This window comes from Lepidochelys kempii, chromosome 1 (genome assembly GCF_965140265.1).
Source record: "Lepidochelys kempii isolate rLepKem1 chromosome 1, rLepKem1.hap2, whole genome shotgun sequence".
In the NCBI taxonomy this organism is placed as follows: Eukaryota; Metazoa; Chordata; order Testudines; family Cheloniidae; genus Lepidochelys; species Lepidochelys kempii.
In genome coordinates, this window is record NC_133256.1 from 20,877,018 (window position 1) to 20,893,719 (window position 16,702).

At 42.7% G+C, this 16,702-nt stretch overlaps 1 protein-coding gene across 11 annotated transcripts in view; it reads right to left on the bottom strand.

Moving 5' to 3' along the window:
- Positions 1-16,702, bottom strand: part of DLG2 (discs large MAGUK scaffold protein 2) — a 1,493,215-nt gene that overhangs the window by 1,293,044 nt on the left and 183,469 nt on the right. Inside the window, exon 2 of one of the 11 annotated variants that reach the window (XM_073336148.1) lies at positions 8,279-8,387. The exons of the other annotated variants lie outside the window; for them this stretch is intronic. Coding sequence (XP_073192249.1) covers positions 8,279-8,282 — 4 coding nt within the window. The 5' untranslated portion in view covers positions 8,283-8,387. The remainder of the gene's footprint in view (positions 1-8,278; positions 8,388-16,702) is intronic. 11 annotated transcript variants of the gene reach the window in all.

The following is a 16,702-nucleotide window of genomic DNA, read 5'->3' on the forward strand; positions in this document are numbered from 1 at the left end:
ACTCTTGTGATTACAAAACCTCATGATGAAGCATAGAGGATTCAATCCAGTCTTGTCGCATCACGTTACCACAAGCTGAAAGTGCCATCCCTATAGATCAGGGCAGTAACTTGCAGTCAAGGTGTGCACAAAATAGGATCTAAAATATGTGTCATGTGAAATACTCTTGATGTGACAATTCTAGTAATGTGTTTTGAAACTGTTGAATGATCTCCATTGAACAGTGCTGAGGATGGGAATGAGTTGCAGTGGAAGCAACTGGACTGACAGCAGTGTTGGGATCAAGGTAGGACACAGTACTGGGGTTGAGACGGGTGGGGAGGCCATATTTAAAATAGATGCTGCAGCATGGCAGTTGCCATTTCATGTAATCACAAATCTAGTCTTTTTTCTGGATGTGACTTATAGGAAGATAAATCGAGTCAAATTACTAAAATCTTATGCAAGTGAAATCTGCATCAGGTATTTACCAAATGCTAAGAAATACTAAGATCAAATTTTACTCAAAAATGCCTGTATTAATATTGGCCATCTTGGCGCACACACAAAATCACTCTAATTTTGGCACTGGTGCAAGATGTACTCTATTCCCCAATCCCAAACACTTTCTCAAGGAAGAAACTTGGGCTTGTTTCAAGAATGTTTGATCCCACAGGATTTTATTTATCTCAGCCCAATTAAATATAGTCATTTATTTGTTAAGATAGGACTGACTTTCTGTATTCAATTATCTCATTTGCATTTGCTGTTCTCTTAGCCTCGCCTGAATAGTTTGTTAAGTTTAACAAAATACAATGTACAACCACAAGGAATCTTATACATTCTAATATTAAGTAGCTGTGAAGAGAGCACTGGGGACTTTAAATTTTCTGTATGCAGCCTAATTACTTAATGTTGTATGAATGGCCCAAAAATGCCTGAAAAAATGCATCTGTATAACTTTACAAATGTATATGGACACGCATATAATACTAAGCCATGTATTAAATGGTGCAGTCATAAATCTAGTCTAACAAGTCAGCTTCTACCTCAATGATGGTCTCTCTAATAGTTCACAAACTCTCTCCCAAACAACTTATAAGAAGATCCACAAGGGGCCCAATTATCCTCTAAGTTACACTGGGTTGTGCTAGAAATCAGTGGTTCTCAAACTTTTGTATTGGTGACCAATTTCACACAGTAAGCCTCTGAGTGCGACCCCCCCCTTATAAATTAAAAGTACCTTTTTATATTTAACACTATTATAAATGCTAGAGGCGAAGCGGGGCTTGAGGTGCAGGCTGATACCTCACAACCCCCACAGTTGTGAATCCCTGTGCTAGTGTAACTCCACTGACTTAGTCCTGTTTTACACTAGTGTAAGGGAGAGCAGATTTGGGCCCTTATTAAACGTGGGGCTCATAGTACTGCCTATTATTATGATTGCCCAACACTTCCCATTGTAAGATCCTGTTTTCAGTTGCTTATAACTTTGCCAAACTTTAACCATTTGGGCTGAAATTTTCCATGCCAGGTATCTGCCTCAGGCTGAATTTTTTGGAAAATTGCAGCCAAAAGGTTTTAGTCATTGCAGAGAATGAGGTTAGGAGAAAAATATATTTTTGTAATGTTAAAATGTTTTGTAATGTTAAAAAATTATTGGGACGTTTTCTTAGAAATACCTTAACACTCCCATTGGAAGTCAAAGTCTGACGTAAAGTTCACAACACAACTCCATGGCAGAGTCAGGAACAGAACCCTGAATTCTTAACACCCAGTTCAATGCTCTCCGAACAACATACGTTAGCAGTGAACTACCAACAAATATTTGATGTTATAATCAGGGTGAGAGGGTGGCTACAACAACTAAGACTAATGAGATAAAACTAGTAGGATGAATACTGGGGGGACAAAATCTTAACTGCGTGATCCATGAAACAGCAGACTAATCTTCCAGCGGAAGCTGCAAAAGCCCCAACATTCGAGACATATAAAAGTTGTCTGGAAAACATTCTAGAGAGATTCTCTAAAGAACAATCTTGCCCTGGGAGATGTAATGGAAAACTCAATAAGTGTACACCTCTAACTAGTAAAATAAAAATAAAATCCATCAAAATAACCTGGGTTAAAATTTAAGATTTACATTTAACTTAACCCTTTAATTTAACATTATAAACCCCACATGGGAATGAATCCCAAGTTTGGAAGAAGCAACAGGCTACAATGTAGTAAAGCTCACTTTTGCAGCTCTTACGCAGCTAGTATCGTATAGAGATAACAAGTTCAAGTTCAAGCACTTCCCCTATGGGGATCAGACAATCACACAGCCAAACTATGTTGCATAAAGCCATTTTTCTACACGCCTCTCCTGTGCAATATTCTTATCAGCTACAGCAGAAGATCAGGACCCAGGAGTTCAAACCTGTTAGTCAACTCCTGGTGATTAGGGCTGGCTGGGAACTGCTTTTTTGTGTAGTGGGGATTTCCATGATTTCAAAATGTTTTTCCATTCAGAAATATAATGAAAAATAAAGATTTAAAATTTTCCATCCAACTGAAAATCCCCAGAACAATTCAGTTCATGTCAGTCAAATTTTTCAATTTCTCATCAAATATAAACTTTTGTTCTGACTTCACCTTTTTATATTATATAATATTAAATTTTAAATTTTGAAATAAAAGGTCATTTTGAAATGGAAAATTGAAACCTTCTGTTTTGAAAAATCAAAACAATTTCAATTTTTCTTTTCAAATAAACTTTTGACAAAATGTACTCACTTCTGTGAAATGTTTCACTTTCAACTAATAGACATTTTGCAACACAATGATCATTTCCAACTAGCTCTACTCTGGAGTATAACAAACTAAATAAATCAAGTATTTTCAAAGCAATCATAATGCAAACACAATTAAACCGAGTGCTCAAAGGAGCAAAATTAAACTGTTCACTCATGGTCACAACTCAGATTTGCCCAGGCCAATTTTATACAGAGAAATCCAGAAGATTTTCAGCTATGGAGTAGGGAGAGAAGGTAGGCAGTAGACCGAGCGGGATGAGCATAAACAGCAGAACATTGGGAACTATTTAAGAATATGTTACTAAATACCCCCAAATTCACAATCCCACAATCAAGGAAGAAGATTATATGCTGATTAAAAAAACAACCTGCTATAGAGAAGTGATTATATATATATAATCTGCTTTCACTTCTCCTGCTTTCACTTCTCCTCCATATGAACACAAATGGAAAAAAGGCAATGTTGAAGCTAGGAATTGTATAAAATTGATAAGAGAAGCAAAAGGACATAAGAAAGGACATTGAGAAATCAATGGTCAGCAGAGTTAAGGACAGTAGGAAGTTTTTAAAATATATTAGGAACAAAAAGAATCCTAAAAAAGATACTGGTTGGAAATGGTAGAATTGCCAATAATAATGCAGAAAAGGCAGTAAGTAGTCAAGCAGTAGGTGACGAACAGTGTAACGTTAGACCAGGCTGAAGTTGCATTGAACAGATATTCACACTCAACAGTTGATGGGAAAAGTGAAAATGAGGATTAAAGGTGTTTGCCATTTTCGACTTCGAAAGGTATCAGATTCTGATTGGGTGGAAGCATTATGGAAAGTAGCAAAATCATATGGAATTGCAGATTAGATCATCATTATATATGACAACACTTACAATGCTGCAAGAAATGGTGGAAAATTAAGCAACTGATTCAAGTCAAAGACAAGGGGGGGATGGAATCACCTTCGGTTTTCATCATGTATTTAAAGTAGACATTAAAACATTAGATACGTTTGAGGGCATAACATTGGATGATCTAGCATGAAGCTCCTTAGCTTATGCAACTGACATAGTACAACTGACAGACCCATGTGAATTAATTATGATACTCTTCATTACCCTGGAAAATTGGTGTAGTTGACTTGGAGTTGCAGTAAATGCCAAGAAGACAAAGTGGTTGCACCTTGGAAAAGGGACAGTAGATTAAGTGTGAAAATGCAGCAGCTGTGAAGCCACAGAACAAGTAAAATCTTATGGGTACTAGGAAGCTTGAACAAAGCCAACGGTTCCCTCAAAACTGAGGTGGAAAGGTGAGGTGCCTTAGCTACAAGAGCTGCAAAGAAATTGATGAAATGGACTGACAAAAACATTACGTTTGGTGCCAACGTGCAAATTTATAAAATCAGAGTACTAACAATATTATTCTATCATCTGCACTTACACATCCACCACCTATCACCCACATATTGACGGTCAATCCAAATGAGCTAATCAAGTATTAGAACAATACCCGCACTGCTTCACGAACTTCCACTAGGTCAACTAGTCGAGCCTCCTACCCCAAGCAGAGTTTGTTTACAACAATGCCAACCATGTCTCTACTAGGTAGAGTCCATTCTATGCCCATTGTGGCTTTCAGCCCCGTTTCCACCTAGCCACACCTGTCAACTCCACTAATCCCACAGCCATAGACTCATGAGGTCCAAGAAGAACTCAAGAAGAACCTCCCTGGACAAGGCCAAGGTGGGCTACAAGCAATACACTCACTGTCAGTGCTAGGGAGGCCCAGCATTCACGTCAGGCAACAAGTGTGACTCTCAGCCCAAAACTGCTGCACCAATGGGCCGTGTCATAAACTGAACCAATGACACCTCAGGCTATAGCCCATCAACCAGGTAATCAACCCAGTGACCATGAAGCTTCAGTTAGCCACATCCCTCAAAATACACCAGTATTTCATATATCCTTGCTAAAACCCTACATCAACAACCCTTTCGTTCAGAGAGCCAACCACTGCCCCCTCTGGTGTGGATCCATTGAGACGATGAGTGTCAGGTCCACAAGATACTGGACTCAAAAAATCAGGCATGGCTCCCTCTGATATCTTGTGGACTGTGAAGCTACGACCCAGAAGAGCAATGCTGGGAGCCTGCACTCCAAGTCCATGCCTCTGACCTCATGGCAGCCTTCTAGGCAGCCTATCCAAACAAACCCAGGACAGCAGGGTCTGCTTGTGGGACGGGTAATGTAAAGCCAGACGGGCCTAGAACCAAGACCTGCAGAGCTCCCAAATAGCTGGCATCTCCATGCTGCCATTAGCAGTAGGGGTGTTACAGACAGCAGTCCCCTGCCTCCTGATTGGCTCCCCACACTATATAAATCTAGGGGGTGTTGCACAATGTGTCCAGGGAACAGTGTGGATTCTCTATAGCTGACATGGCCATTCCTTGCTCCTGAACTTGGGGTTTCTACCTCAGCTTGATTTGGACTTTGCCGTCTGACTAGGACCCTGAAACCTGACTTGGACTCTGACCCTTGGTATCAAACCTGGCATGGAATCTGATTATGCCCTCCTGTGCTGCACACTGCCTCAGGTTTCCCCCTACTCTGACCATTAGTCCTCTCTGCCTGGGTTGGGATCCTGAAAAATCTGACCTAGAGGCTGACCACCAATTATATGGCAGGACATCGTGACCAGGCTGGGCTTAGAGGAACAAGCCATGAACAGGAAAAAGTGTACTGCTCCCAGTTTTCACAAGGAAGCTCTGGGATGAAAAAAGACCACGAGAACAGTAACTCAGGAGCATGTTAAATAGCAGTGACCCAAGTTAGACATTCTAAATCAGCAAGTCTCGATAATTTGCATCCTAGAGTTTTTAAAAGGCTGACCAAAGAGTTCTCTGGACCATTGATGTTGATATTTTAATAAGTCTTGGAACACTGGAGAACTTCCAGAGGACCGAAAGAAAGCTAATGTTGTACCAGTATTTTAAAAGGGTAAATGGGATGACCTGGGTAATTATAGGTCTGTCAGCCTAACATCAATTTCAGGGGGAAAAATGGAACGGCTGATATGGGACTCAGTTAGCAAAGAATTAAAGGCGGATAATATAATTAATACCAATCAAAATGAGTTTATGGAAAATAGATCTTGTCAAACAAAATTGGTATTTGTTTTGATGAGATTACAAATTTGATTAATAAAGATAATAGTATTGATGTAATATATTTAGATTTCTGTAAGGCATTTGACTTGGTACTTCATGACATTTTGATTAAGAAACTAGAATGACACAAAATCAATAAGGCTCACATTAACTGAATTAAAAACTAGCTAACTGATAGGTCTTAAAATGCAAACGTAAATGGGAAATCATCATTAAGCAGATGTGTTTTTAGTAAAGTCCTGCAGGGATCTCTTCTTGACCCTACTTTATTAAACATTTTTATAAATGATCTGGAAGAAAACATAAAATAATTACAGATAAAGTTTATAGATGATCCAAAGACTTGGAGTGGTATATAATGAAACGGACAGGTCACTGATACAGAGTGATCTGGATCATTTGGTAAGCTAGGTGCAAGCCAACAACAGGCGTTTGATGGGGGATTCTACCCTGGGAGACAAGATAAAACTTGAGGGTCACAGTGAATAATCAACTGAACATGAATTCTCAGTGTAATGCTGTGGTTGCTGGTGAGTATTTGCTTCAGGTTGTGGGGCTGTCTGTGAGCAAGGACTGGCCTGTCTCCCAAGATCTGTGAGAGTGATGGGTCATCCTTCAGGATAGGTTGTAGATCCTTGATGATGCGTTGGAGAGGTTTTAGTTGGGGGCTGAAGGTGATGGCTAGTGGCGTTCTGTTATTTTCTTAGTTGGGCCTGTCCTGTAGTAGGTGACTTCTGGGTACTCTTCTGACACCATCATAGGGCCTAATAACATCAGACACAATATTAGAGGCTCGTTCACCTGTACATCTACCAATGTGATATATGCCATCATGTGCCAGCAATGCCCCTCTGCCATGTACATTGATCAAATTGGACAGTCTCTACGTAAAAGAATAAATGGACACAAATCAGACGTCAAGAATTATAACATTCATAAACCAGTCGGAGAACACTTCAGTCTCTCTGGTCACTCGATTACAGACCTAAAAGTGGCAATACTTCAACAAAAAAAACGTCAAAAACAGACTCCAACGAGAGACTGCTGAATTGGAATTAATTTGCAAACTGGATACAATTAACTTAGGCTTGAATAGAGACTGGGAGTGGATGGGTCATTACACAAAGTAAAAGTATTTCCCCATGTTTATCCCCCCCACACACCCCCCACTGTTCCTCAGACGTTCTTGTCAACTGCTGGAAATGGCCCACCTTGATTATCACTACAAAAGTGCCCCCCCACCCCCTACTGGTAATAGCTCACCTTAAGTGATCACTCTGGTTACAGTTTTCAGAGTAGCAGCCGTGTTAGTCTGTATTCGCAAAAAGAAAAGGAGTACTTGTGGCACCTTAGAGACTAACAAATTTATTTGAGCATAAGCTTTCGTGAGCTACAGCTCACTTCATCGGATGCATCCAATGAAGTGAGCTGTAGCTCACGAAAACTTATGTTCCAATAAATTTGTTAGTCTTTAAGGTGCCACAAGTATTCCTTTTCTTTCTGGTCACAGTGTGTATAGTAACACCCATTGTTTCATGTTCTCTATGTATATAAATCTCCACACTGTATTTTCCACTACTCCTGTGTTGCCTTGTTCCTGCAGGACAGCCCTATCCCTGCCTGAAAACCCACCTTGTTGTTTCCTGCTTACTCCAGGTGATTCTGGCTCTGAGCGTCGGCTCAGGTCTCTGGCTTTTACTCTTGGCTCTGTTACCCTGTTTCTGACCTCTGACTTGACTCCTGGCTCTGGCTTCTGACTCCTGCCGCCAGCTCTGGCCCTAGCCCCAACACTCAGTTCCCAACACCTGCTTCTACCACTAGGCCCAATGCCCGCTCCAACCACTAGGTTAGATCTCCATCATCCTGGTCACCTGGCAATAAGTTTAACCACATTCTTCATCACGTTAATGAAGCAATTAGTTACATATTCTTTTCTTAAGGCTTACTACTGCTATGATGTAGAAGTAGCATGGTGACCATGCAACAGGGCATCAAAGGCAAGATCAGATTCTCTTGTGCTCTCTACTCTGGTCATCACATTTTGCCTTGTGCTTATATCTGTATCTCTCCACCTTTGCACCAGACAAAGTCAGGTCCTCAATTAACCAGTTAGTGTTTTTTCTGGTTAAGAGAAGCAAAGGCTCTATAACCAGTGTGATTAACAGGAGGAAGAGGGGACACCCTACCCAGCCTGTAGCCCTGAGACTACATCTATACTATGAGCTAGGGGTGTGATTTTCCCACTCATGTACACAAACACACACTAGGTGAGCTGGCATGAGTATAAATAGCAGGGTAACCGCAATAACCTGGGTAGCAGCAGCTGAGCCGTGCCAAGTACATACCCATTGGTTTTGGCTGTTCTAGATGATTTTCAAGCAGAAGTCTCGCACTGTGCTTTTCTCTCTCTCCTTTCTTTTTGTTTTTTGGTTTTGGGTTTTGTTTTTCTTGTTTCTGCAGAGGAAAAGCGATTAAGAGGAGGCTGCCCATTTTACAAATATTTTTACTTTCCCACTATTTCCTGGAAAAAAAATTGCCAACAGCAAATGAGAAAAGTTTCCCTGTATTCAACCCCCAATCAATGTTCTAATTTAAGTTTCTCTGCTGTCGCATAGCATGCTGTACCATGGCAACTTATGTCAACTGACGTTCACACAATGTGGTTCTGAAACGTTTTAAAGTCTTTATTTAGGTCATTGGTATGGATACGTAATGATCAGAATGCTTTTTTACATTCCTTCTTCAGGTTATCACACCACAAAGCAATTCCTCTTAACCCAAAATATTAACATGCAATACAGCCCTACTTATGTTAGCCAAACCAAAAGGATCACTGTTCGTGAGGCCCAATTCTCCCTATATTTACACCAGTGTAACTCCAGTCACTTCAGTTATATTATGTCTGATTTACAACAGTGACACTGGGATCAGAATCAGGAGGATGTGACACTGGGATCAGAATCAGGAGGATGTGTCACATAGACAGGAGGAGAGAGATACATTCCAAATATTTATTTTATCTGTCTTGTATTTACAAAGCAAGCAGGGGGCGTGACAGGGAGCAGGGAGACAACTGGCATCAGCATGTTCTTTAGAGTGCAGTCTACCTGATACTGTCTGTATTTAATATAACAAGAACAATTAAGCTTGAAAGGATAACCTTGTATATCACTTGATTTGGTTACACTGTGTGTTTCAGCAAACACTTCCTCCCTTGTGACTGACTGTACCTGTCATCACTATAGACAGACTTCCCACTGACTTCAATGGGCTTTGGATCAGGCTCACAGGAAGCATATACAGCCAGACTACAAATGACCAAGAACTGTTTTCTCCATCTTTGCCTGGCAAAATGAGTGAGCTTTTCTGTCTGATGTGAACTTACTACCATTCTGTCTTCTCAAGACCGGATTATTGTAATACATTCTACATGGGGCCATGTCTTGAGTCCATTTGGAAAGGACACCAGGGCACCAGTCTGCCTGTTGATTTCCAAGTAAAGCTTGATATGTCGGTTTTTAACACTAAAGTCCTAAATGGTTTGAGACCTAATTACCCAAGAGACCACGCTGTCCCTGTGCCACTCTGCCACAGTTCCAAACAGAGGAACTAGAGCCAGATATCCCTTGAAATAAAAGGGAAGGAACAGCTGGCAGGGTGTTCTTGTGGAGGGCCCAGTGGCTGTGGAATTTGCATCCCACATTGGTCTTCAAGAGCCCTGACTTGTTAATGTTGTGCAGCCCATCTGTTTTCCAGGAATGAGGTGGATCGGTGGCTAAGGAGATAACTAGGGGAGGCCTTCCAACATGACCTCTTTTCTTGCCAGGTAATTCTGGGCAGTCAATTTGACTACAGCAAGGGATTGTATGTGATAGGGTGTATTTTAACATGTTATAAGGGCACCCAGAGCACAGGAAGTACTATATAAATCAAAATAAATAGTTATAGGCTCTTGGTGCAAGTACTTTTCTTTACTAAGGGAACATATGTCTAAATGGCATCATTTATATCCTGGGGAGCAGATTGTGTGAGGTCAACCTCAGCCATCTGGTCTGAGTTATTAGCTTGGAGCAAGGAGGAGGATAAGATGTCATTCAAGAAGAAAAAACAGAAATGGATTGCAGTGTAGAAATAGCAGGGAAGTGATCAGTGAATGTACCAGCCTGCCAAGAGACGTCTTTAAAGGCACTGTCAATGAAAAGGTTCCAAAACGAGATTAGATAACACACTCCATACAACACAGCTTCGGAGATGGTGTCTTTCATGCAAAATGTATCCAGAATGGATTAAGTAATAGTAAAAGCTTTATACAGTAGCAAAGGGAGAGAGAAATTACAAAGCAAAGGAGGACAAACATTTTCAGATTAAATTTGGTGGATTCTCTGTAACTTAAAGTCATTAAATCATGATTTGAGGACTTCAGTAACTCAGCCAGAGGTTATAGCTCAATTACAGGATTGGGCGGGCGCGGTTCTGTGGCCTACCATGTGCAGGCGGTCAGACTAGATGATCAGAACAGTCCCTTCTGGCCTTAAAGTCTATGAGTATAAGTTTGAAACTGAAATTTGGTATCAGCAGACACTATCACCTAACCCTCTAATTAGATTGCAGGTTTCAAGATGTTGCCCAGCCTTGCGATCCTAATGGGCTCACCACTACTCCACAGAGTCCTCACTGCAGCAGTAGCCAGAAATGCCATTTCTGTCATCTGCTCATTGAAAGACTACACCTCCTCTGTTTGACTGAGCACTAGCCCTGGGAATCCATCCTTACTCACCTCCAGCTTGGAGTAACACAACCAGTGCCATGGTTTCACTGCAAAGGACAAGCAGAACATTCATCTGCTCCAATAAGCCAGTAGCAGATGCCAGCAAGTCAGTGGCAGAACCAAGGTCTCTTGATTCCCAGGCCACTGACCCTTCTGCTGAACACACTGCCTTTAATAGAATTAGTAATATTTATTGAGTAAGGACACTTAATAAAAGAACCCAATACTATTTCAATATCTCTATTCAGTGAATGGGGCTGTTGTCTACCTTCTTGTACCTGAACCAATGCTCCATCTGAAATCCTGCCTAAGGATTCCCACATCTACTACTGGCTTGGCCCTTTGCTGTTTCTTGTTGGAGCAGACTATGGCACTGGTTGTGTTAGTTCAAGCTGGAGGTGAGTTAGGATGGATTCCCAGAAGCCTACACTTCAGGGAAACAGAGTAATCATTTAAGACCATCTGGTTACAATATTGAATGTAGTACCACAACTTGATTTGCATTGCCTGAGCTCTTACTTCTTGTAATTTATATATACACATCCTTGATATGACAATATGCTATTAAAAATTGATTATAGTTACTGTCTGTGGTTCCTTATATTTTCTACAGAAATTGACAAAAAAGGTGCAGAAAGACAGGGTCAACAAATGCACAGAATCCTGATTAAAAGTAAACATAATGGGTGAAATTAGAAAATGTAGTTTTCAATTCTACTCATTTTGATTCTGAACACAAAACCTTAAGTGAGCTTTAAGTTGCAGCAAAGCCAAGTAACAAATGAATGCCCTTGCTGCACACTCAGAATTCCACCTGTGCGTGCACAAATAGCTATGTGTAGATATGACATTTTACTCATACGAAGTGTGAGAATGTGCGTGTGTGCATGTGTGCATGCACCCTTTATTTATTTAGTGGATCAGGTTCACTTATACACTCTGGCTGCTTTGTACCACTCCAACAATGCAAAGCAGCTGTAAACTTGGCTTTATAGCTCCTTTGCATTGCAGAGGCAGCACAAAGCTGCCAGAGAATACCTCTAATCTCGCCATCGTTTCTCCATTAGAAAAGCTATGTGAACAGAAAGTTAAGTGAATGCTGTTAAGCACTTAAAGGTCAGAAAATGACAGTTAAGGTTGCATATGCAATCTTAATTCTGCCCTTTGATGCATACTCAGAATACAGTCTTAGACAATGCTGAGATATCATACATCGTTCCTATAAATTTAGATATACATATATATTATTCTGTGTTAGCCAGACAGAGACAGTCAAAATCATATATGAACAATGAGTAAAGTATACCTATGGAGCTCTGCCTAATTCGCTATACAGGTTAGAAAACTATTCAGAGCTGGATCCAAAACCCATTCAATTCAATAGAAAGACTTCCCTGACTTCAGTGGGCTTTGGATCAGGTCCTTAGCACAGCAGTTTGTAATTGTCGTGGCATGTTTCTGCTCTCCAAAAGAGTCTCATGCAGTCAGAAGCTATGTACAGCACTTTCCTGTCGCTAATTAATTCTTTTGTTGGAGTTTGTCATCGTGTCTGCTAGCCTTTATATTTCTCAATTATCTTATTTGTTTCTTGTATGATTTTGTCTGTTCAAAATACACAACATAAAATGTTCTTTAAATAGGTATAATGGGTAAAAAGGTACTGTTAAAGTTGTATTATACTATTCAAACATGATTACAAAAGTCACAAGCGCCTTTCATCGCTGAGAGAAAAGTGATGGCAAAAGCTTTACTTGAATGAAATCTGATTTTATATTATTTACTTTTTTTATTCCAGAAGGTAACCAACTGTAAACTCAATTTCCCACAGCACATCAGGAGGAAAAACAGTGTACACTGAAGCACGAAATAGAAAGTGCATCATCTCTAAATGCTTTATAAACAAAGCTGGGTCACTGTTACAGCTTTCTGTATTGTAGCTGTGCACAAGTGGGCTGGGGGAAGTGGGTTGGTAAAAGCGCTGCAGTGCTTAGAATGTACACTCTTCATGCTACTGGAATGTGCAGGATATTAAATACTGCAGGTTCCAGGTATTCAACATCCCACCCATACTATAAGGTATCTATAGCGCATACCCACCCTGCAGCACCCAGCTAACTGTGTGTTCCAAGATAAATGGAGATGGGAATGGGGGTGGGGGGGGAATCCCACAATGTAAAGGCTCTCCCCCATGCTAGCAGCACTCCATTTAAAAAAAATGAAAGTCACTTGTCTGTTTTAACACTTATGGGGAAACCTTTTTTGTATACATGAGTTTCAACTGAAAAAACTGAACCTGCAAAATGAAAAAAATCTAGGGGCCTCCTTCTCTTTATTCTAATTGATGGGAGGGACAGTCTCCACTACCCACCCCTACCACACAGGCATTCCCTTCCCCTACACCAACGCTTCTCTCACACCCCTCCACAGCTTCCTCCCCACTTGGGTACTAGCACCATGTCCTTCCCCTTCACTTTCTTTCTGGCCAGCTCCAAACACTGAGCATCACTTTCTACCCTATACCCTACCCAGCTCACCTCTGGGTACCATCACCTGCCCAGCAACATCTCCTGGTCATCTTCCCCTTTCCCCACACAAGAACCCAGTATCTGCAGGAAAGAGAACATTGCTGGGTCAAGCAGGAGTTCCAGAGACACAAACTAGAAGAGCCCTTCTTTTGTCCCACTGTGGCATTGCTTGCTCACTTTATTCACTCCTTGTCAGGCCCCCAGCATTAAAGCCAGGCCCACCAGGTCCTTAGGCAGCAGACTTAGGTGCTGCACCAAACCATCAGCCCTGACCAACACCCTTAGTGCTAAAGGCCTACTGGCCCACAGCAACCATGCCCCAGGCCCCTGACTGGACAGGCAGCACTCTCATTGGGTACCTGGACTACATAAAGGCCACAACAAGCACAGAAAGCTGTCTGAACAACATACCAGTGTAGGCTGGATGCTGCCTAGACTGCCTTCATTTGCTGCTCCACCTGACCCTGCCTTGCTGTCCCTCTGCCTCGCCTGACCCTGCCTTGGCACCTCGCCCAACTTCACCTTCCTAACCCCTTCCCGGCCCCTTGGATTGGATCTTTCTGCTGCTAACCCCTGTGAGAACTCTGACTATTGCTCCAGACTTTCTCTGATATGGACAAAAAGAAAAGGAGTACTTTTGGTACCTTAGAGACTAACCAATTTATATGAGCATAAGCTTTCGTGAGCTACAGCTCACTTCATCGGATGCTCACGAAAGCTTATGCTCAAATAAATTGGTTAGTCTCTAAGGTACCACAAGTACTCCTTTTCTTTTTGCAAATACAGACTAACACGACTGTTACTCTGAAATCTGATATGGACGACATTCCAACAACCTGACCACTTGCATATCCTTGACTATTGCTCTGGACTGCTCCCTCACCCACTTTGGCCATTGGGCATTACAGTGTGCTCCAACCACTTCAGTCTCCTACGCTTGTCCTACCTGAAAAGGGTACATCACCCAGGGGACACGGAGCCTCCAGCAGCAGACTGCTCACCTATGAGCAGAAAATCAAGCCTTATAGGCCACAATGGACCAGCTTAGGGCGGAAAACCACACCCTGCAAGAACAGATCACAGAACTGCAAGTGGGAATGTCTCACACAAACCCACAGCCTATGTCGCCTTCAGGACCCAAACCCATGGTACCTTTACAGGAGTGCTATGACCAAAACAAGTTGCAGGGTTTCATGAACCAGTGCAGGCTCCATTTCCTGCTGAGGCTCAATGCCTACCAGACAGACCAGGCAAAGGTGGGATTAGTCATCAGCCTTCTAAGAGGAAAGGCCCTGGACTCGGTGGACCCTCTGCTAGAGCAGAATCACCCCATTCTGACCACCTGGAAATCCATCCTTTGAGACAGGGCCTTTGAGACAATCTTCAATGACCCACATTGACACATGACATAGGTGACCCGACAGAGACTCCACCAGGCCTCAGAGTCAGCTGCAATGTATGTGTAACTCACACACCTCCTGGGTGTGGTGTTCTGTCCCCTCCAGTGGCACTGAGACTACTTAGAGATCAATGAGTCTGCTACAGCCTTAGCTAAGGGCCATATGGCGTTTAGCTCATGCAGTAGAGGCTCATGCATTTAGCTCCAGAGGTCCCATCCTGCCTGCCAACAACAGGATCTGTCGGTGTTACAAGTGGGGAACTCATTAATCTCTTTCTAGGTGGTCTCGGTACCACTAGATGGGGCAGAGCACCACACCCAGGAGGGGTGTGGGTTACATACTTCCCCTAACTGAGGAAGCGCATTCAGTTGAAATTGCAGACGAGCCCCCACTTGTAATGCTGACAGACCCCCATCATCAGCGGGCAGGATCGAACCTGGGGCCTCTGGGAGCTTAGTGCATGAGTCTCTACTGCATGAGCTAAAAACCATGTAGCTCTTAGCTGAGACTGTAGCAGATCCATTAATCTCTAAGTGGTCTTGGTGCTACTAGAGGGGACAGAACACCACACCCAGGAGGTGTATGGGTTACATTTGCAGTCCACTTCTGATGCCTGGTGGTGGAAACAGCTTGGAATGAGCCGGTCCAGTGACATCAATTTAGTCTAAACTGTCTTGCCTAACTCTGACTTGCCTGACCTTGTCTCATCCAGCCCGTGGGATTGACCAGCCCGTGGGATTGGATTTTCCAGTTACTGATCCCTGTGAGAACTCCAACAATTGACCCAGACTGCCTCTGATAAAGATTGATCTGTCAGATACCTGACTTCTCACACACATTTGACTAGTGCTCTGGACAGCTCCTAACCTGCCTGGGCCACCAGGCATTACACCCCTTCAATGCAGTAGTGAGGAACTGACAGGGATGGAGATGGTGCTAGGATCCCCCACTCCTCTTACTGGCCTCCTGCTTCACTGCTTTGTTTGCAGGAGGCAAGGGGTTTGTAAGCAGTGGCTCTTGGTGTCTGGCTAGTGGCTACAACCAAGAGCTGCACGCACCTATCATCTGTTCCAGAAATTCCTTGCAGAAGACGAAAAGCACCCATTAGGAACCAAAGGGTGCAAGAGTTGGGAACAGTGATAAAATCAGGTTATTACTACTAAACTGGGAGGAGTGGTAGATACGCTGGAGGGCAGGGATAGGATACAGAGGGACCTAGACAAATTGGAGGATTGGGCCAAAAGAAATCTGATGAGGTTCAATAAGGATAAGTGCAGGGTCCTGCACTTAGGACGGAAGAACCCAATGCACAGCTACAGACTAGGGACCGAATGGCTAGGCAGCAGTTCTGCGGAAAAGGACCTAGAGGTGACAGTGGACGAGAAGCTGGGTATGAGTCAGCAGTGTGCCCTTGTTGCCAAGAAGGCCAATGGCATTTTGGGATGTATAAGTAGGGGCATAGCGAGCAGATCGAGGGATGTGATCGTCCCCCTCTATTCGACATTGGTGAGGCCTCATCTGGAGTACTGTGTCCAGTTTTGGGCCCCACACTACAAGAAGGATGTGGATAAATTGGAGAGAGTCCAGCGAAGGGCAACAAAAATTATTAGGGGTCTGGAACACATGACTTATGAGGAGAGGCTGAGGGAACTGGGATTGTTTAGTCTGCAGAAGAGAAGAATGAGGGGGGATTTGATAGCTGCTTTCAACTACCTGAGAGGTGGTTCCAGGCAGGATGGTTCTAGACTATTCTCAGTGGTAGAAGAGGACAGGACAAGGAGTAATGGTCTCAAGTTGCAGTGGAGGAGGTTTAGGTTGGATATTAGGAAAAACTTTTTCACTAGGAGGGTGGTGAAACACTGGAATGCGTTACCTAGGGAGGTGGTAGAATCTCCTTCCTTAGAAGTTTTTAAGGTCAGGCTTGACAAAGCCCTGGCTGGGATGATTTAGTTGGGGACTGGTCCTGCTTTGAGCAGGGGGTTGGACTAGATGACCTCCTGAGGTCCCTTCCAACCCTGATATTCTATGATTCTATTACCTCAGGCTGAAAGCACAGTGACTGGGTTAATCACTCCC